General features: G+C 38.4%; 1 protein-coding gene across 1 annotated transcript in view; it reads right to left on the bottom strand.

Annotated features, from left to right (window-relative positions):
* The window catches only part of LOC136326085 (uncharacterized), a 1428423-nt gene that overhangs the window by 10718 nt on the left and 1396459 nt on the right, over positions 1 to 21246 (bottom strand). The window contains exon 10 of the mRNA XM_066261474.1: positions 1120 to 1302. Coding sequence (XP_066117571.1) covers positions 1120 to 1302 — 183 coding nt within the window. The remainder of the gene's footprint in view (positions 1 to 1119; positions 1303 to 21246) is intronic.

The raw sequence follows: 21246 nt of genomic DNA on the forward strand, positions 1-21246 counted from the left end.
CTCCATTTCATTTCAATAAATAAGGACTTTTCCTGTCTTTCTGTTGATGTGAAATTTACTTTCTATTGCCAAAAAGAAAGTTTAGTAAAGAGAAAAAGGCAAATTACATGTGGAAGGGAGAGGTGGGGTCTTGTTCTAGGACAGCACAGATTTCCCAGTTTAAAAGGTACTACATAGAAAGAATAAAACCGATTGCGGTCCAGGAAATAAAACATCATCCTGGATCACAAAGATAACTTGTAAAGGTGTCAACAGATCATTTTAAAAATAATAAAATAGCAATGTTGGTGACGTAGAAAACATATGTGTTAATAATCATTAGGCATGGCCAGTCCTTTTCACTAATATTAACTGCAGTGAGCTATAAATTAGATATGAGCTTCCTAGCTTCCTATAGGTCAGGTGCTGTGCTAAGTGCTCGAAATACACTTCATTTTAACTTTACTATTAAGCAATGATGAAGGACTTACATCATTTTATAAGTAAGTAAACACCTTAGATGTTTATATTACTTGTCCAAGTTTGTTCTAATGTCTGCAGACCACCGAAAAGTTTTAGAACCACAAAGTGTAACGACTAGAATGGCTATATGTTCTTTTACCTTTGTTACTAAATGTGACGAATGGGTGCAAATCATCAGATATTTAAAGAATATAAAAAATCAGGAGCCATTTATAAATTTTAAAAAATATGAGCAGACAGTTACTAAACCTGAGACACTGAAAATTGTAGGTTTTGCACTGGGAGGTGTTGACATGCAAAAAAAGTGATGAAAACAGGATGAACTACTTGGCAATTATTACTTTTGAAAATTTATATAAATCTTGCCTTTAGATTTTTGACTTTTAGGTATAAATTCCAGTGCTTCAATTTACTCTGATAAATGATTATGATCCATTGTTACACATGAGAAACACCAAACAACAGCAATTTAGACACCATTGTGATGTACATAATGTGCTAAGACTCTATAAAATAAATTATGTCATACATTTGTCATGAAAATTAATATGAGAGAGATAATTACAAACACTGCTACTTTATGGAAATCCCATGTCATTGATATTGACTGTCAAAGAAATAAGATCTAAAGGAAAAAGAAAAAAAGATTCTTTGTACCTTTAGTACACTTTGGCAGCCCAGGCTCCCAAGTACTGTTAGCTCCACACACAACAGTTCTGCTGCCTTCAAGGAGAAATCCCCTCAGGCATTGAAATGTAACCCTCATTTTGTAGGAATATTTTGTTCGAGTTACTGACCCAGTATTTCCATTCTTGACTACTGGATACGGACATTTGACCACTGAAAAGCAGAGAAATTCCAGAATTAATGCAAAGCTGCTTTAACACAGAGGAAAGAAATCAAGTACAAAATAGTAATTTCCCCTGAAACACAGAGACGAGGACCCGAAGGCGGGATGTTAACCTTTTATGAAAAGATTTTATTTGTGTATTTTAATTCCAGATAAAGAGATATAATCTTTTCTCCCATAGAAAGGACTGTCGTTATAGATTATTGGTTTTCTATATTTTTCCATTACTGACAAGTTTTGAGAAAGGTCTGACTACCACGGACAATTTTCAGGTTAGCTCAAATATAACTTTTGATGCTGTTTACTTCTAGGATTTGTTTCTAAATAAAAATCCATGTTGACACTGATTTAGTACCCTGACCTTTCTGAAGGCAGGAAAGAGTCTTCTAATAAGGTAATACTTGAGCTCAAGTGTAAAAGTTGGAGAGAAGCTAGCCATGCAAAGATATGCAAAGAGAATTAATTCATCAGGTCTCAACAGCATGCAGGACTGGGATGTTCAAGAAAAAGAAAGGCCAGTGGAAGTAGGGCTGTCGTTTCCAAACATTTTGTACTGGAACTCAGAGATCAAAAATCACATTGTAAATTGTAATCTCATAACCTGGGATAAAGTTAAAACTTAATATTTAGCCTTCGCACCCATATACTCTGGTATCTCCTGTTCTGCTCTACATCTTAGGAAGTAAAATGCTGGGCATGACCCTCCAGATTGATTTCAGGATCCACAATGGGTGCCAGAATTTGGGGAAAATCACAGACTAAACAAAACACAGCAAAACACTGGCTGGGATTTAGATTAAATCTGAGCAACAGACAAGGGCCCACAATGCACAGTGTTTTAAGCCAGGAGAGTGCCCTTCCTCCCTGCGTGGGGATCTGAATTTCCATCAGGCATCATTTCCCTTCAGCCTGAAGAACTTTAAGCAATTCTTGTAGTTCAGGTAGGGCAGTGACAATGCTGTTAGCTTTTATTTCAGAATGCTTATTTTGTTTTTGTTTTTGAGAGAGAGAGTGAGACAGACAGACAGACAGACATGGAGGGAGAGAGCATGGGTGGAGAGAGATAAGAAGCATCAACCCATAATTGCTTCACTGTAGTTGTTTATTGATTTCTTTTCATAATTGACCAGGGGCTCAAGCCAAGCCAGTGACCTTTGGACTCAAGCTATTGTCCTTGGGATCATGTTGATGATTTCACCCTCAGGTTGGCAAGATCATGCTCTAGTCTAGATGGTGAGGGTTTGAACCGGGGACCTCAACATCCTGGTTAGATGCTCTATCCACTGTGCCATCACTAGTCAAGCAAAATGGTTTCTTTTTATTTTTATTTTTTTAAATTTCATCTTCAGCTTTAAAAGATTTTTTCCTTGACAGACATTTATTATCTATTTTTTCATCACATTATCAGATATTATTGTTTTACTGTCTCCACAGTTCCCTAAAACAAGTCAGCTGTCATTCTTTAAAGAAGTGGGGAAAGTTATATGCTTCTGATGTCTCACTGGCTGTTTTTCTTTTTATCTTTTGTTTTCAGAAATTTAACCTAATGTGTTTAGATAGTGAGGATTTCATAGTAAATTTTAAACATTTACTTTTCCTGCTAGGGCCACTGAATTTTTTGGACTACAGGTTGTTGTTTGGATAAAATGTGGGTAATTTTTGGACATTATTTATTCAAATAGTTCTATACTGTTTTTTCTACTCTCTTTATGAAACTCCATTAACAGGCATATTTGACCTGCTTGCTACTCTTCCCCAGGCTGTCTTTCCCTCTATCTTAATTTTTTTTTCTTTCAAACATATTGAAATTCTATTCAAGAATAGAATTAAGGTTCACTGATCTTTTTCTATGCTGTGCTAAACTGCTGTTAATCACAGTACTGATTTAAATTAGGTTTACTGGATATAATTCACATTCAGTAAATTATACCCTTTTAAATGGACAAGTTGTAAGGAATTTAAAAATTTCAAACACTAGTCATATAATTCCCAGCATAATAGACATAGAAAAGTTCCATTACTCTTCAACATTTCTTCACAACACTTTGTAATCAACCCCCTCACAAAATCACCTCCAGCCACCTTCCCTAAATAGCCAACCATTGATCTGTTTTGTAGCTCTATAATGTTTTTTTTAGAGTGTCAGAATGGGAACACAGCCTCTGAGTGTGGCTTATTTCACTTAGCACAATACATTGGATATTCATTTGTGTTGTTGTTTAAATTAGAAGCTGATTTCTTCTTGTTGATGAATGTTATTCCATTGATAGATCTTGTTCAGCCATTCACCACCAGGAAAATATGTCTATTGTTTCTAATGTGGGGTGATTATAAAAGGCTGCTATAAATATTTTTATATAGGTTTCTATGGGCACATGTTTTAATTTACTTGGATTGCTGAGTTGTTTGGAAAGTGTATGATTAACTTTATAAAAAATTGCCAAAAGGTGTTCTGAAATGGCCTTCCTTCCTTCCTTCCTTCCTTCCTTCCTTCCTTCCTTCCTTCCTTCCTTCCTTCCTTCCTTCCCTTCCTCCCTCCCTCCCTCCCTCCCTCCCTTCCTTCCTTCCCTCCCTCCCTCTGTCTCTCCATCCCTCCCTCCCTCCATTTCTCCATCCCTTCATCCTTCCCTCCTTCATCCTGACAGGAAGGGAGAGAAATAAGAAGGATCAACTTGTTTTGGCATCTTAGGTGTTCATAGATTACTTTCTCATATGTACTTTACCCAGGGGGCCCTTGCTGAGACAGTGACCCCTTACTCAAACCAGTGAACTTGGGTTCAAGCCAGCGACCTTTGGGCTTAGTCAGTGACCATGGGGTCATATCTATGATCCCATGTTCAAACTGAAGATCATCCAGATGAGCTGTGTGCAAACCGGTGACCTTGAGGTTTTGAACCTGGGTCCTTAGCATCCCAGGCTGACACTCTTATCTACGGCACCACTGCCTGGTCAGGCCCACTTTGCATTCTTTACGGTAATGTGTCAGAGTTCCAATTACTCCCTTTTCTTGAAAGTATATGGTATTGTTAGTTTTTTTTTCTTGTTTTTATTTCCAGCCATTCTAGTGGTTGTTCAATAGTATCTCATTATAATTTTAAATTATATTTCTGTATTTATTAATTATATTGAGCTACTTTTCATGTACTTTTTGCTATCCATATATCTACTTTGATGTAATTGGCCTATTAAAAACTTTTAATCATTTTAAAAATTGTGCCTTTTTTCTTTTCCTGTGTGTGTTTTTTTGTTTTTTGATTTTTCTGTAACTGAAAACGGGGAGGCAGTCAGACAGACTCCCGCATGTGCCCAACTAGGATCCACACGGCATGCCCACCAGGAGGCGATGCTCTGCCCATCTGGTGCATTGCTCTGTAGCACCCAGAACCATTCTAGCTCCTGAGGCAGAGGCCACAGAGCTATCCCCAGCGCCCGGGCTAACCTTGCTCCAATGGAGCTTTGGCTGCGGGAGGGGAAGAGAGAGACAGAGAGGAAGGCGAGGGGGAGGGGTAGAGAAGCAGATGGGCGCCTCCTCTGTGTGCCCTGGCTGGGAAGCGAACCCGGGACTCCTGCACTCCAGGCTAACGCTCTACCACTGAGCCAACGGGCCAGAGCCTCTTTTTGTGTTTTGAGAATTTTTTTATATAAAGTCCATTATCAGATAAGTATATTGGAAATATGATCTTCCAGTCTTTGGTTCATTTAAAAAATTCTTATAACATAGTCTTTTGAAAACAAAAGCTTTGAGTTTTTAAGATTTCAAATTTATTGATTTTTTATATAGAAATCATGCTTTTGAATTTAAGAAATCTATGCCAAGTCATAAATACATTCTGTTTTCAAGTTAAACTATTATAATTTTGTATTTAGGAAAGTCTAAGATCTCTTTTTAGTAAATGTTCGCACACGGTGCTAACATACTTGTGGTCCTCTTTTATGGTATATGTATGTTCAGTTGTGCTTGTCCTTTTGCTATTTTCCCACTAACCTGTTTGTACATCTGTAATAAAATCAAATAGACATATTTGAAAGGGTATATTATAGACTCTTTATTCTGTTCCATTGTTTTCTATGATAATCTTTTTACCAATAACACACAGTCTTTATTATACGCATTTTGGTATGTTTTATAATAAGTTTTGACAGTAGAATGAGTCCCTTAATTATATTTTCAAAATGATTTAGACTATTCTAATTCTATTATCTTTTCATATAAATTTTAGAATCACTTTTTCAATTTCTATAAAACATCTGCTGGAATTTTAGTTGGGATTATACTCAATTTATAGATCAGTTACAAAGAATTGACATCTTTATTATATTGAGTTTTGCAATTTATGATCAATGAATTTATATTTATTTTAACTTAAAGATACTGTGCTGGACCTGGCCGGTTGCCTCAGTGGTAGAGCGTGAGCCTGGCGTGTGGATATCCTGGGTTTGATTCCCGGTCAGGGTACACAGAAGAAGTAACCATCTGCTTCTTCACCCCTCCCACTCTTGCTTTTCTCCCTCTTTTTCTCTTTTCCTTCTGTTGTCAAGACTCGATTGGAGTGAGGTGGCCCCAGGCACTGAGTATGGCTCCATGACCTCCACCTCAAGAGCTAAGAAAAACTCAGTTTCTGAGCAATAGAGCAATGTCCCAAATGGGCCCTAGGGGGGTTGCTGGGTGGATCTTAGTCAAGGTATATATGGGAGTCTATTTCTCTGCCTTTCCTCCTCTCCCTGAATAAAAATAAATAAATAAATGACACTGTACTATAAATAATTTCAATTTTATTAAAATTAAAAAAAATTAAAAATTTTACTACCCAGAATGTTACTAGTTCCATGCACTTGAAAAGAGGAAATATTTTGCTATGTTACAGTGGTTTCTTTCTTTCAAGAATCAAGAAACCTCCAGTGTCTCCCTGCTTTTGGTCATCCTCAAATACTTTAAACATTGTTTTTTAACTATAGGCATACCTCTGACATATTTCAAGTTTGTTTCAGACTATAGCAATAAGTGAGTTTGAAAGTAAAGCAAGTCACAACAGTTTTGCTGGTTACGGTATTGCCTCTATTGGCAAATAAATACAATGTGTATGAAGTGCAATAAAGGAAGGCACAATTAAACAAGATAAGACTGTATGTTTTGTCCAAAATTTATCAATCTTATTGGTGAGACGGTTAGTCTTTTATCTGTAATCCACCATTTCCTCTTGCCAGAACTGTCATACTTCTTGTATTGTAAGATGAAACTTTTTAAAGCCAAGTGTGTGTTTTTGATGTTTTCAAGCCAAAAATTTTAATTCATGCATATACATAGTAATTAAAAATGTATAAACAGGAATGCCAAAAACATGTGTGGTGAAGAGTGGGAAACTACAACTAGAATTAATTTTGATTCTGTGTGACACATAAACAATTAAGTAGAAAAAAATTTAATAGGGAAACAAGCACATACGGCTGGTTTTTTTTATTTTATTGGTTGGCCAAAGTATTCACAAGTTGGTAAAAGTTTGTTTAGTATTTACAAATGAGAGGTAAATAAATGAAAATACCATTGCATTAGTGGAATATGCATCCTAAATGTGAGAAAATCTCTAGAGCAATAACAGTAAGAAGTTTTGTGTGCTTACTTGTACAGGCCTCATGGAGGGGTGTCCACGTGTTATCAGCCTGACAATCAGCAGTAGTGGAGCGAGTAGGGATGATCGGCTTGTATCCTAGGTGACACTCATATTCTACTCTGTCCCCAGGTTGATAAATGGCTTGAGGAAGACCTTTGAGCATCATAGACTGGAATCTCGGTGGATCATCACAGGCATCTGGGCAGAACAGAATAAGAACATAAAAATAAAATATTTTCTCTTTTCAACAGCCATGGATTGTGGACTGGCAGCGGGCAGGTAGTACAGAATATATGCAAAGGTCCTTGGGAAGATTTCAATTGATTGTTCCATGCTTTTACCGGACAATGAGCCATGCTTGTTTTTCATCCATTCTATCAGCTTTCATTTCTTGGGGAATAATTTAAATATTTGTTAAACCGTAAATTGAAGATGCAGCTGCAATATTTTTGGCTTTAAAATATATTTAAAGGTATGCTTCCTTCTTTATTTTTTTAAAATTCATTTCACTCTTACCTCTCCCCTAAGAAGAAGAGTGAAAATTATTTCACTCTTACCTCTCCCCTAGGAAGACTTCTACAGTATATAGTCCTTGGTCAGATTACTCTCCCACAGTCTGAAATGCAAACTGATGACGACGCTGATGTTGCCTTGTTACTTCAGTCTCAGTCTTTGTTTGGAAGGCAAGACCTGGAGGTCAGGGAACCTGTGTCTTCTTTTCTGAGTACACTCTCCACCCACTGGGTGCTCAAGATATGCTATGGTAAGTGTAACTATTAAATAAGCATTGTGGATTTCATAGAGCAAAATAAATATAAACTAGACTATTTCAAAACACAAGATTCATGCCATGTTTCATATCAGTGAACAGAGCATTTTATAAGTGAATAGATTCTAAATAAGTATAAATTTTGTAACTTTGACAGTATTTTAAATATAATAAATTCTTTCTTCATGAATTAGTGAATAATGCTTGGCCTCAAAATTTTCCTGAGGTAGCTATTTCGGCTGTACTGCTACATTTCTATGCTACCAGAATTTTTTATTTCTGGATTTTGTGGGGTGTTTTTTTTCTATCCAGAATAGTGTCTTTTCTACTTGTTGTTGACCCTAAATGGCAAAAAGCCATTATAGATTCGAGGCTTAGCAAAAGGCTAAGTTTGCCCCCCTCCATCTCCATATTTGGCTTTAATGCTGAGTATTTGCACCCACTCCGCTTGCTTTCTTGGGCTGCTGGAAGCAATATACATGCCCTTCCTCTGACTTTTTGTTTGTTTCAGATGTTGATAGATTTCACTAATGTATCCTGTTTTTTCCTTGGGAGAGTTCCTGTCTTAGCCTTGGATGTGCAACTTTGTATCAAGGTCCTTGATTTGAATATGTCTATATAATAAAGCGATCTGGGCCTATGATGCACTGGGAGACTGCCAGGCAGTTTGAAGAGTTCTCCTAGTCCCACCGTTTTTGTTTTGACAAGTGTGTTTCCTTAATTTCGCACCGGTATTTGGAGCCACGCTGGTCCACGGCATCTACTTCAGCAATTCTCTTTCTTTAAATTATCTGTGGGCTTGAAAATCTAACTAATTCGATAAAATAATGTGGTGCATGCACATAAAGTGAAGTCCTAAAGGGCTAGAAGAATGCAGAGGCTTCACCTAGAAGGGTAAGGTCCTAAGGGGAAAGGAGATGGATCTATTTTGACCCCTGAGAAACTCTTTTCTTACTCTCCAGATTGCTTTTATATCAGATTGATGTTAAGCTTTTATATATATATTTATATATTTATAAGTATATATATGGTAGCATATATATACACTTCTATGAAATAGCAAAAATCATGTTACTCTTAAAATTAAATTAATTGGAATAACATTGGTTAATAACATTATATAAATTTCAGGTGTACACCATTGTAATAGGACATCGGTGCACTCTACGGTGAAATTTAGTCTCCTTCCCCCACCTCCCTTAAACCTTGTCATCCTTCCCTCACAACACTTCCATTATGGTAACCACCATTCTGTTGTCAGTAACTGTGATGTTTTTACTTTTTGTTTTGTTTGTTCATTTGTTGCTTTTTTTAATATCCAATATATGAGTGAAATCATATAGTTTTTGTCCTTTTTGAGCTGACTTAATTAAAACAATCCTCTCAATGTCTATTCACTTCTTTGAACATAGTAATATTTAATTTTTTTATGACCGCGTAGAATTCCATAGCATACATGCTCCACCGTTCTTTATCTAATCATCTGTTGTTGTTTTTCTTAGCTATAGAGACAGAGACAGAGGAATGGATAGGGACAGACAGACAGGAAGGGGAGAGATGAGAAACATCACTTTTTTGTTGCAACACCTTAGTTGTTCATTGATTGCTTTCTCATATGTGCCTTGAGTGGGGGTCTCCAGCTGAGCCTGCAAACCCTTGCTCAAACCAGCCACCTTGGGCTCAAACCAGTGACCTTGGGCTTCAAGACAGAAACCTTTGGGCTCAAGCCAGCGGCCATTGGTTCATGTCTGTGATTCCATGATCCAGCCAGCGACCCTGTGCTCAAGCTGGTGAGCCCACACTCAAGCCAGTGATCTCCGGGTTTCTAACCTGGGTCCTCTGTGTCCTAGGCTGATGATGTTCTATCAACTGCACCACTGCGTGGTCAAACTCCTAATAGTCTTTTGAAGGAGTCTTTAAGGTTTTCTATATACAGAATTTTGATATATGGAAATAATGACAGCTTAACTCCTTCAATCCCAATTTAGATGCCATTTAGTTCAGTTGCTTGTCTAATTTTTCTGGTGAGGACTTTAGTACTATGTTGAATAACAGTGGTGAGAGTGGGCTGCCTTGTCTTGTCTTGATCTGAGAGTGAAAGCTTTCAGTATTTCACCAGTGAGTGTAACATTAGCTGAACAGTTGTCATATAATATTTTTATCATGTTAAGATACTTTGTTTCTTTGTTGTGTTTTTGTTATAAATAGATGTTTTATCTTGTCAAATACGTTTTCTTCATCTGGTAATGATCATATGGTTTTTATCTTTTATTTTGTTAATGTGGTACATCACATTGATTAATTTATGAATGTAGAATCATCTGTCCATCCTGGAATGAATCCCACTTGATCATGTTATATATGATCCTTTTCATGAATAGCTGTATTAGATTTGCTAGTATTTTGTTTAGGATTTTTCCATTGATGTTCATCAGAGATATTGGCCTATAAATTTTTTTGTGTGTTGTCCTTGCCTGGTTTTGTTATTAGGATAAAGTTGGCCTCATAAAATGAGTTTGTAAGTATTGCCTCCTCTTCTATTTTTTGAAAGAGCTTGACATGAATTGGTATTATATTCTTTTGAATGCTTGGCAGAATTGACCAGTAAAGCCACCTGGGCCTGTACTTTTGTTTAAGGCGCAGATTTTAATTACTGCTTCAATTTCTTTTCTAGTGATTACTCTATTTAGGTTTTCCAAATTTATGTTTTTAAATTTAAGTATAATAGTATATATCATAATATTCCATTGATTATATTATTTTCAGGTATACAATATAGTAATTAGACAGTTTTATTCCTTACAATGAGATCATCCCACTAATTCCAGGAATCATCTGTCACTGTAAAAACTTATCACAATATTATTGACTATATTTCTCTACACTTTTTCATCTGCCTCTTTCTGGCAACCACTTCTTTATTCACTGTTTCTATGAGTTTTTATTTATTTATTTTTCGTTTTTTTTGATTGAGTTGGGTAGAGGAAAGAGAGACAGAGAAAAAGGGATGGGAAAGAAGGGCAAGCATCAACCTGTAGTTGCTTCTCATATGTCCTAGGACCAGGCAAGTTGGTGACCTCAGCATTGCAGTCGATGCTTACCCACTGTGCCACCACAGGTCAGATTGTTTTCCTTTTTCCGATTCTACAATAAGTGAAATCATATCATATTTGTCTTTCTCTATCTTTCTTAATTTAGCAGAACACCCTCTAAGTCCATCCATGTTGCTGCAAATGACAAGATTTATTGTCTTTCTTATTACAGTACAATATTCCACTTTCTGTATATATATCACAATTTTTTATTTATTTTTCTACTGATGAACACCTACTTTGTTTTCATATCTTATTGTAAGTAATGCTGCAAGGAACAAATATGTGCATACACCTGTTAGATTACCCAGAATTGGAGTTGCTGGGTTGTACTGTAGATCTGTTTTTATTTTATTAAGGAATATCCATACAGCTCTCCATAGTGACTGCACCAATCTGCAGTGCCACCAACAGTGCACAAGGGCTCCATTTTCTCCGTATATCATTTTCCGACTTTTTAAATATAGTCATCCTGACTGGTGTGATGTGGTATCTCACTGCTGTTTTGATTTGCATTTTCCTGATGATTAGTGATGTTGAGCATCTTTTCGTATGTCTGTTGGCCATAAGTGTGCCTTCTTGGAGAAATGCCTTTCATATCTTTTGCCTGTTTTCTGATTGGTTGTCTATTAATTTTGTTATTGATTTGTATGAGTTCTTCAATATTTTTGGTTATCAATCTCTTATCTGATATATATACATGGAAGTGTATTCTTCTATACTGTAAGTTGTCTTTTCATTTTTTGATGATATCCTTTGCCATGTAGTACATTTTTGATTGATAAAGTCCCATTTGCTTATTTTTACTTTTGTTCTTCTTGTCTGAAGAGACATATCCAAAACATCATTGCTAAGAGATATGTCAAACAGTTTACTACTTATGTTTTTTCTAGGGTATCTATGGTTTCAGGCTTACATTTATGTCCTTAATCCATTTTAAGTTTATTTTTGTATGTGGTGTAAGAGAGTGGTCCATTTTCCCCAACACTATTGAAGAGATTTTAATTTCTCCATTGTATATTCTTCTTCTTTTTTGTAGCTTAGTTGACAATATAAGCAAGGGTTTATTCTGGGCTTTCTATTCTGTTCCATTGATTTCTGAGTTTGTTTTTGTACCTGTACCATACTGTTATGATCATTACTGCTTTGTAGTACAGTTTTAAACCAGGGAGTGTGATACCTCCATCTTTATTCTTCTTTCTCAAGGTTGCTTTGGCTATTTGGTGCCTTTTGTGGTTCTATATCAATTTTAGGATTATTATTTTGTTCTATAACAAGTAGTAATCCTAAAATGGATATAGATCTAGAAAAGAGAAAGGCCATTGATATTTTAAAAAGGATTGTATTGGAGCTATAGATTACTTTGTGTACCATGGTCATTTTCATAATATTAATCTTTCCAATACATGAGCATAGTATATCCTTCCATTTATGTGTGTCTTATTCAATATCTATAGTTTTTAAGTACATATCTTTATTCCCTTTGATAAAATTTATTCTGTTTTTTAAATTTTTTCCTTGCAATTGTAAATGAGATTGTTTTATTTATTTCTCCTCCTTATTTTTTCTTATTCATGTTTAGGAACTTGACCAGCTTCAGTACCTTTAGTACATTAATTTTGTATCCTGCTACTTTACTGAATTCCTTTATTAATTCCATGAATTTTTTGGTGGATTCTTTAGGATTTTCTATGTATAGTATCATGTCATTACAAAATGCCTACAGTTTTACTTCTTTCTTTACAATATGGATGCTTTTTATTTCTTTTTCTTTTTAGATTGCTGTAGCTCAGAATTTTAATACTATTTTGAATAAAAGTGGTGAGAGTAGGCATCCTTTTCTTATTCCTGAAAACTTTTGAACATATTAGTTGTGTGCTTGTTACATATGGCTTGAAAAAGTTAAGGTAAGTTCCTTCTACACCACTTCGTTGAGTGTTTTTGTCATAAATAGATGTTAAATTCTGCAAACTGCTTTTTCTGCATCTATTGAGATAATTATGATATTTATCATTGGTTTTAATGATGTAATGAATCACATTGATTGTTGTGGATGTTCAACCACCCCTGCATCCCTGGTATAAATCCCATTTTATCATGATATATATAGGGTGGGGCAAGTAAGTACATAGTTATAAGTACACAAAACTAGAGTTTATTCTTGTATTATTAATTATTATTGTATTATTTTATTTTCTATATGAACTGTGAGCTACTTTTGTCCCACCCTGTAATCCCTTTAACAGATGTTGAATTTTGTGGAGAATTATAATATCTATTTTCATCAGGGATATTGTTCTGTAATTCTAATTAATTAATTAATTAATTAGTATTTTTCTGAAGCTGGAAACGGGGAGAGACAGTCAGACAGACTCCCGCATGCGCCCGACCGGGATCCACCCGGCACGCCCACTAGGGGCGACGCTCTGCCCACCAGGGGCAATGCTCTGCTCCTCTGAGGCGTCGCTCTGCCGTGACCAGAGCCACTCTAGCGCCTGGGGCAGAGGCCAAGGAGCCATCCCTAGCGCCCGGGCCATCTTTGCTCCAATGGAGCCTTGGCTGCAGGAGGGGAAGAGAGAGACAGAGAGGAATGGGGGGGGGGTGGAGAAACAAATGGGAGCTTCTCCTATGTGCCCTGGCCAGGAATCGAACCCGGGTCCCCCGCACACCAGGCCGATGCTCTACTGCTGAGCCAACCTGCCAGGGCTTGTAATTCTTTTTATGGTAGTGTCTTTGTTTTATTTTGGTATTGGACTAATGCTAGCCTCATAAAATAAGTTTGGGAATATTCCTTCCTCTTTAATATTCAGAAATAGTTTCAGAAACGTAGGTACTAATTCTTTAAATATTTGGTAGAATTCACCTGTGAGGCTATTGGCCCTGGGCTTCATATTGTTATTAATTAAAAAAAAATTGCTTGCGTTTAGTTGCTAGTTACTGGTATGTTCAGATTCTCTGTTTTTTCCTAGTTTAGACTTGGAAGCTTCTATGCTTCTAGAAATTTATCCATTTTTGTAGATTATCCAGTTTTTGAGATATCGTTGTTCCTGTAGTCTCCTTCCTTCCTTCCTTCCTTCCTTCCTTCCTTCCTTCCTTCCTTCCTTCCTTCTTTCCTTCCTTCCTTCCTTCCGTCCCTCCTTCCCTCCCTCCTTCCTTCCTTCCTTCCTTCCTTCCTTCCTTCCTTCCTTCCTTCCATCCCTCCTTCCTTCCCTCCTTCCTTCCTTCCTTCCTTCCTTCCTTCCTTCCTTCCTTCCTTCCTTCCTTCCTTCCTTCCTCTTTCTTTCTTTCTCTTTCATTCTCTCTCACCTTTCTTTTTTTTTGTTCTTTCTTTTTTTATCTTTCTCTCTTTCTTTTTCTTTCTCTCTTTCTTTCTTTATTTTTCTTAACAAGTGAGAGGCAGGGAGGTGGAGAGAAAGACTCCCACATGCACCCCAACTGGTATCTACCCAGCAACCTATTCTGGGGCTGATGTTCTGCCCACCTGGGACCCTACTTCATTGCTACCCACCCAGCTATTCTAGTACCTAAGGTGAGGCCAAGGAGCCATCCTCAGCCCTGGGGGCCAACTGGTTTATTTGAGCCATTGTTGCAGGAAGAAGAGAGAGAGAGAGAGAGTATGAGCGAGAATGGGGAGGCATGGAGAAGCAGATGGTTGCTTCTCCTGTGTGTCCTGACCAGGAATCAAACCCAGACTTCTACATGCTGGGCTGATGCTCTACAGCTGAGCCAACTGGCCAGGGCCTGTTCATATATTCTTTAATGATCCTTTCTATTTATGTGTTGTCGGTAGCAATATCTTTTTTTTCATTTATGATTTTTTTCTTTGTGTCTTCTCTCTTTTTACTTTATGTTTCGTGATCGAAGTCTGTTAATGTTATTTATTCTTTCAAAGAACCACCTCTTAGCTTCCCTGATCTTTCCTTTTTATAAAAAAAATATATTTTCTATTTCTTTATTTCCTTCCTTCTACTTACTTTGGGTTTTGTTTGTTCCTCTTTTTTCTAGTTCTTTGGATGTAAATTATATTGTTTATATGGTATTATTTCTGCTTATTAATAAAGGCCTGTATACCTATAAAGTATTGCCTTATAGTTCCTTTTGGTATCTCCCATAAATTTTGTAAAGTTTGTTTTTCTTTTCATTTTTCTCAGGGTAGCTTTAGTTTTCCTGTTTGATTAGAATTTTTACTGACTAATATATTTATTATTATTTTTTTGGGGAAGGCACTTAATAGTTTTAAATAAGTACTGACACCAAAGTACAAAATTGTTCATTTGCAAAGAGAAATGTGAGAAGACAGAGAAAATGTCTTCATTCTAATAGAGATAAAATAGAAGTGATAGTTATTGAAGAGTGACTGCAAGTTCCGGGAAGTATGAGCTGGATTGTGTAGGTCTTCCTGAAATAGTTTGCTCAGAAACGGTCCCGAAGGGGGTAACATCATAACTTAGTTTGGAAGAAAGGCCCAATTATACAAGATGCAGGAGAAGAATGTACCCAGACTGAGCGACAGCAAGTTCAAAATTCCCAAAGTTGCAGTTTAACCTATATGATGAGCACAAAATTATTCCCTTATACCAGTCATTTGTGAAATACTGTCAGAGAATCATGCTCCTTCTCCCCAGGCACCTGTCTTAGCCTATAACATATTAGTACTATGGTTTGATTACTGTCTCTAGTTCCAATAGATTTCAGCAAATCCTTATTGATTACTTACTGTGTGCTGGCACTGGGGATCTAAGAGTGAGCAAAACACAGTCACTGTCTATGTTCATGTGTGAGTGGGTGCAAGCAGACAAATAGTGAAATAAGGATCTCAAAATAGGAATGGTTTGTTACTACTCACCAGGGTATTGCCAAAACCAGAATGGATCAGGTACATACAAGGCAAATACATATTTATTGAGTGAATTCTGCTAAGGACAGAATGTAGCCTACAAACTGTATATGTAATAGGGTTCTAAGAATAATTAGGGTATGTTTTTAGATTGTGTACTTTTTATACAATAAGCGTGTGTGTGTGTACACGAATATACGAAACATGAATCCAAGATAGTGGGTGTCCTTCTGCTTCCGTTTATAAACTTTGGGTAAAACCCTATTGATATTATTTATCATTCATTTCTTAGGACTTTCGTTTCTAACTAGATTTGGCTTCCAGTATTTTTTTAGATTTCTTCGAATCTCTCTCAAATGGGACCCAACCTGATGAAAAAGAGAAAAAATATTGTCCAAAAGTCATTTGGGGACAGAATAGGATATTATCTATATTGGATGTGAATATGAATGTGACTCCATGGTTAAAAAGAAAAAGAAAGAAAAGGAAAATGCTTGCAAACCAATTACCAATACAATTTGTGGGGCAACAAGCAGCCGGTTACCTTATGGACAACAATCACTGAGCGCTCCCTTCTTAATCTCTCTAAAACCCAAGACCCAGAGCCAGCTCTCACTTAAGAGCTCCTTGCAGAACTGCTTCCCAACACCCATACAAGGCAAGGAGTGATCTTCCTTACCCCACACTCCACACCGCTGGCCTGGACACTTCAATAAGCAGACACCCCATAATAATACCGGGCTTCGGATCCTCCAGCCTAACCCAGTGGGGCACAAACACTCCACTCGCCCAAGTATTATCCCGCCCAGGAAACACATCGCAAAACGCCCCACCCGAACAGCACCTGGGCACTCCAGAGCAAGCCCTCACTTTAAGCACAGGTGAGGGCTTCCCATCCCCATTGACTCAGTCCCCAAACACCTGCAAGCTTGTGCTAGGGATACAGCTTGGTCCCAGGCCAAAATGGGTGTGTCTTGCACCCTGCGAGGCTCATTGACTATCACCAAGTAGCCCTCACCGCGGGCACTACCGGGTCCCCACGTCCGGGATCCGCCACAGCACAACCCTGAGGATCCGTGGCTGAGCCTTCCACCCCAACTCTGCACCACCCGGGTCGACCAAGCCCCGTGCCTACGACCCCACCCACCAGTCAAAGTTCCCTCCGTCCTGGGCTCAGGGAAGCTAGCTCCCAACCCGCTCCAGTTCGTCTCCAGAGCTCACAACCTTTCCGATCCCCTACCGGAGCCTGAGGGTAGCAGGAGCACTAGGGTCACCAAATGGATCCCAACGAAGCGCCAAGAAGAAAAGAGACTCTCGAGGTGGTAGGAAGGTGCCCTGCGCGGCTTGGGAGACACCGTCATTTTTCCCGACATCAGCGGGAAACCGGAGGGACAGTGAGCGAGCATTTACCTTTTTGATTGTGGCGGGTGGGAGATGCAACAATCCCCAGTCTCACAATGTGTCAAGTGAGGTACCGCTGGTGGGTGCGATGCGGGTCGTGACGGAAGGGACGGGCGGACCAATGGCAGGCTTCCTTGAGGAGCCTCAGAATGGGCGGGGCGTGGCCTGGCCGTGGTCAGCACCCCCACCCTCTGACAGCTCAGGCTAGCCTGCACTCCTGAGCCAATCCTTCTTCACAGCTACCCTGAAGCACTGCGCCTGTTTGGGGGAATTTGTGGTTCACCGCCTTGTCCTTAAACGGGCAGTTACCTCCCCACTCAGGAACGGTGGAAGGGAAACAACAGCTGGCCAAGTCATCGTTGCGGAACCCTGGATGGCAAAATAAAGCGCATGGTCCTAAAAATAGAAACCTAAACTCTAGACCAGGGGTCTCAAACTCGCGGCCCGCGGGCGCATGAGGCCCGCCGAACAATTTTGTGGGGCCCGCAGACTAATCCACGAAGTTCAAAATATTTTCGATAAAATTAAGTAAGCCTAGGGGTCTACTTGTATTTTTCATTTCTCTAGCATCCTAGCTAGATATTAGCTTAGTCAACAGCAGTTGTGATGCAAACTACAGTTTCTGGTCGTTTTGTGACACTGAGTAACCTGCATGTATGATTGTGCTTGTTGTACTGATTTTTTTTTTTTTTTCAACTGCAGTGAGAAAAGTGTTGCGTAACAGTTGCCTTTTGTAGACCTAGGGGGGCCCACCGAATGGCTGTGATCTTGCTCTGCGGCCCACATGCTGAGTTGAGTTTGAGACCCCTGCTCTAGACAGTGAGTCATCTAGGGTTCAAGACCCTAGGGTTCCACTTTTGTCCTGGGGTCTCCACAGAGGCAGATTAAGGTCGTTTGAGGTCCCAGGGGCAGAAGAAAATATCGGGTCCCTTATATTAGAAAGAAGTGGAATGTTGGGATTTTGCCAGGCCTTTCAGAAGTCGGGGCTCAAGGCGTAGGTCCAGTGTGCACACCGTTTAACCTGCCTCTGGGTCTCCAGACTCTCAATAGTGCCAGGGCCCCTGCTGTAATTTGGCATTAATCAGACATCAATAGGGACAATTCTTGAGATTTCCGTGGTATCTTGTCTGCTTCTGAATTCTCCCTCTCAAGGCCTCCTAGGTTTCAAAACACAGAATGGTTTGTCCATTGCACCCTTTACCCAAAAGTAAATGACTGCCCCCTGTTCCCTTGAGAGGACCCCGTGTTGTTGAATTATTAAATACTATGCCATTAAGTATACTGGGCCTCAACCGATGCAGCCCTTGCCATTTCGGAACTAAATGTTTTATTGAAGACAAAATACATATGCTTGAAAAAGATAAGTACAAAGATGTTTTAAATTAAAACACTTTGTTTTATTGATTTTTAGAGAGAGAGGAAGGGGGAGAGAGAGAAGGAAAAAGAGAGAAACGACGGCTTTATTGTTCCACTTATTAATGCCATCATTGGTTGATTCTTGTATGTGCCCTGACTGGGAATCAACTGATCAACTGTACCCTGCCAGGGCCCAAGGGTGTTTAAGTGTCAAATTAGTGGATGTAATTAATGCCATGATCGGTTGGATGAGAAGGAAGAATTAATAGGAGGGAGACTTTTGTGGTGAAGCAATCTCAATTCTAGAACATTAAAAATGAGCCAGATTCATAACCACAGCCTAGTAGCCTATGTTTACAGAGGCCCCTCATGCCCTCGGCATTACAGGAAAAACCCAGAGACTGGGCTGCCAAGCCTCCCGCACAGTGATCCTGCCATCTTGACCCTCATAAGAGAGGTTCAATAGAACTGAGACTTTCCCAGTCTAATGGGATCGGTGCAGGTTTATCCACATTTGCATTTCCTGATCAATCAGTGTGGTTAAATTCTGACTAATCAAGACAGTGTGTTTTCGACCAATCAAACTGTGGATTTGGAGTCCTCATTTTCTTGGGAACATAGCAATCCAGGCCAGGGAGAGAAGTCTTCCTACATGAGCCGGCTTCACACCTATTAGGGGGAAGGACATTTTCAGTTTTCACTGAAGACTTCCTTTTTCCTGCTGGAGCTAAAGCACTTGGACCGAGGTTGCCAGGGTCGCATTGTGGGCCATCTCCCAGTCCTGCTGTCCCACAGTCCTGCTGTCCAGCAGTTGAGCTGTTATGTAGTCCCGCTATTTCACGATTGAACTATCTCACAACTGTGCTGTCCCACAGCCGTGCTGTTTCAGGGTTGAGCAGTTTTCACTGAATAAATTCCTTCCCCTCACCACACCTCAAACTGGGGTCTTCTGTTGGCATTGAATTGGCCATGATTATCTCTGTCAACAAAATAACACCACAGTGTCTTTGATTATGTTACTCAGGCACTCCATATGACACTTAATTATAGAAGGTACAATTAAGGAGACAGTGAATGGGACTCAGTGAGGGGAGTTATCATTTCTCTTCATTCTTACTTTTATAAAAGTGACCTAACAGAAATATCTGTGGCTCAATGTTGGCCATTTACTGTGACAACAAAATCTATTTTTCTCTGCTATCATTCTACACATTGAGATAGATCAATTATATCTCAAAGCTGGAAAAACCTACCCATCTTATCTGAATGTCAGTAGATTACAGACTTGAAGCCACAAGCTGCAACCTATGTCCCAGGATAGCAGAGCTGTTGTTTGTTTCTGATATTCGGTACTAGGCTTCCCCCTGTAACATAGAATAATAGAGTGTTTTTAATAGCTGCATAAATTATCTGTGGCTCCTCCTGCAAACATCGACATTACCTTCTTTGTGTAGGTTTTTTTGGGCAAGCAAGTGAATTTTCTGGGTTAGTAACTTTTTGTACGTGAATTATACAGAGGGTAATTGTTCCCTTTCTGCTGGTATGCAAATGAGAGGGAAGGAAAAATGTTTGACCTCAGACTCCAATGTTATACGTCTCCATATTAAGCAATAAGGGGCAGAGTTTAGTCATTTAAAAATGTTAATTTCAAAAAAGGAAACCAATAAAGGACCAGTTGATACCAGATAAAGAAATTATAAATAACCTTTGGGAGTAAATGATAAACCTCTGAATAAAGACAATTTGAAGGGCTAAGAAAGGGCTTGTTAAATGCCCTAACAGTCCACAGGAGGGCAGCAATGTTACAATTTACAAAGAATTCATTTCAGTGTAACCTTTCATAGATGAGCCTGGAAATGATAAAAGCATTGCAGATTAAGGGGGGAAAAAAAGAAAGAAAAATGAGTGTAGTCACTCTATTTTGCAGGGTTTTTGGAAGTCAGTATAGCATGTTAAATTCTGTTCTTGAATAGAAGTTTGCAAAGTCTTAAAATATGTAAAATAGTTTATTCTGAGTTACACTATTCGCTGTCAGGCATGTATTATTACTACATTATAGAATAGCTGAGTTGCCTTTGTTCCTTAAACTTAGACTTTGCTTTAACAAACTCAGATTCCTCCAGTTCTAGCTCTCCTCAACATTCGCCGAAAACGTATCATTAGTTATCTTGAATGTTCTCCCTGCATATATTATAGCAATATACAAGTATAAAAAAAACCCAAGTTAAACCCAAATAAAATTTGTTAAAATTATTACTTATAGTCAAGCTAATTTTCCTCCAGTGTTGGTATTAGAAAAATTGCTTCTGTGCTTTTAAACCACAGATCATCTTGTTTGTTAGCCAGGCAACAAGCCCTTGACTGAAGTCTTAGGCAATTTTGGATATCTTTAATAGGCTGATTTACTGAAACTTCACATTTCTTAAGTAAATACAATTTTTTTGCTTTTATCTTTTTAAGTTTTCATGTCGAAACGGACTGTGGGAGTGAAGAGTCTCTAATGAAGAGGTTCTCAACCTTACCTGTGTATTAGAAGCACTTGGAAAGCTTAAAAAAGTCACTCTGCCCAGGACACATTGCGGATCAATTATGTGGGAAAACTCTGGGTAATATGGACATTTAAATGATGTTTATTCTTTAAATGCATGAACATGACATATATTTCCCTGTTTTGTATCTTCTTTAATTTCTTTCTTTAGTATCCTATAGTTTTTTGGGTACGAGTCTTTTATATACCTGGTTAAATTCATTCCTAGGTATTTTATTAATTTTGAAGCAATTGTGAATGGTATTGTTTTCTTGGTTTCCCATCCTACTAGGTCATTATTGGTATATAAAAATGCAACTGGCTCTGGCTGGTTGGCTTAGCA

Source organism: Saccopteryx bilineata, chromosome 2 (genome assembly GCF_036850765.1).
Source record: "Saccopteryx bilineata isolate mSacBil1 chromosome 2, mSacBil1_pri_phased_curated, whole genome shotgun sequence".
NCBI classification, from domain to species: Eukaryota; Metazoa; Chordata; class Mammalia; order Chiroptera; family Emballonuridae; genus Saccopteryx; species Saccopteryx bilineata.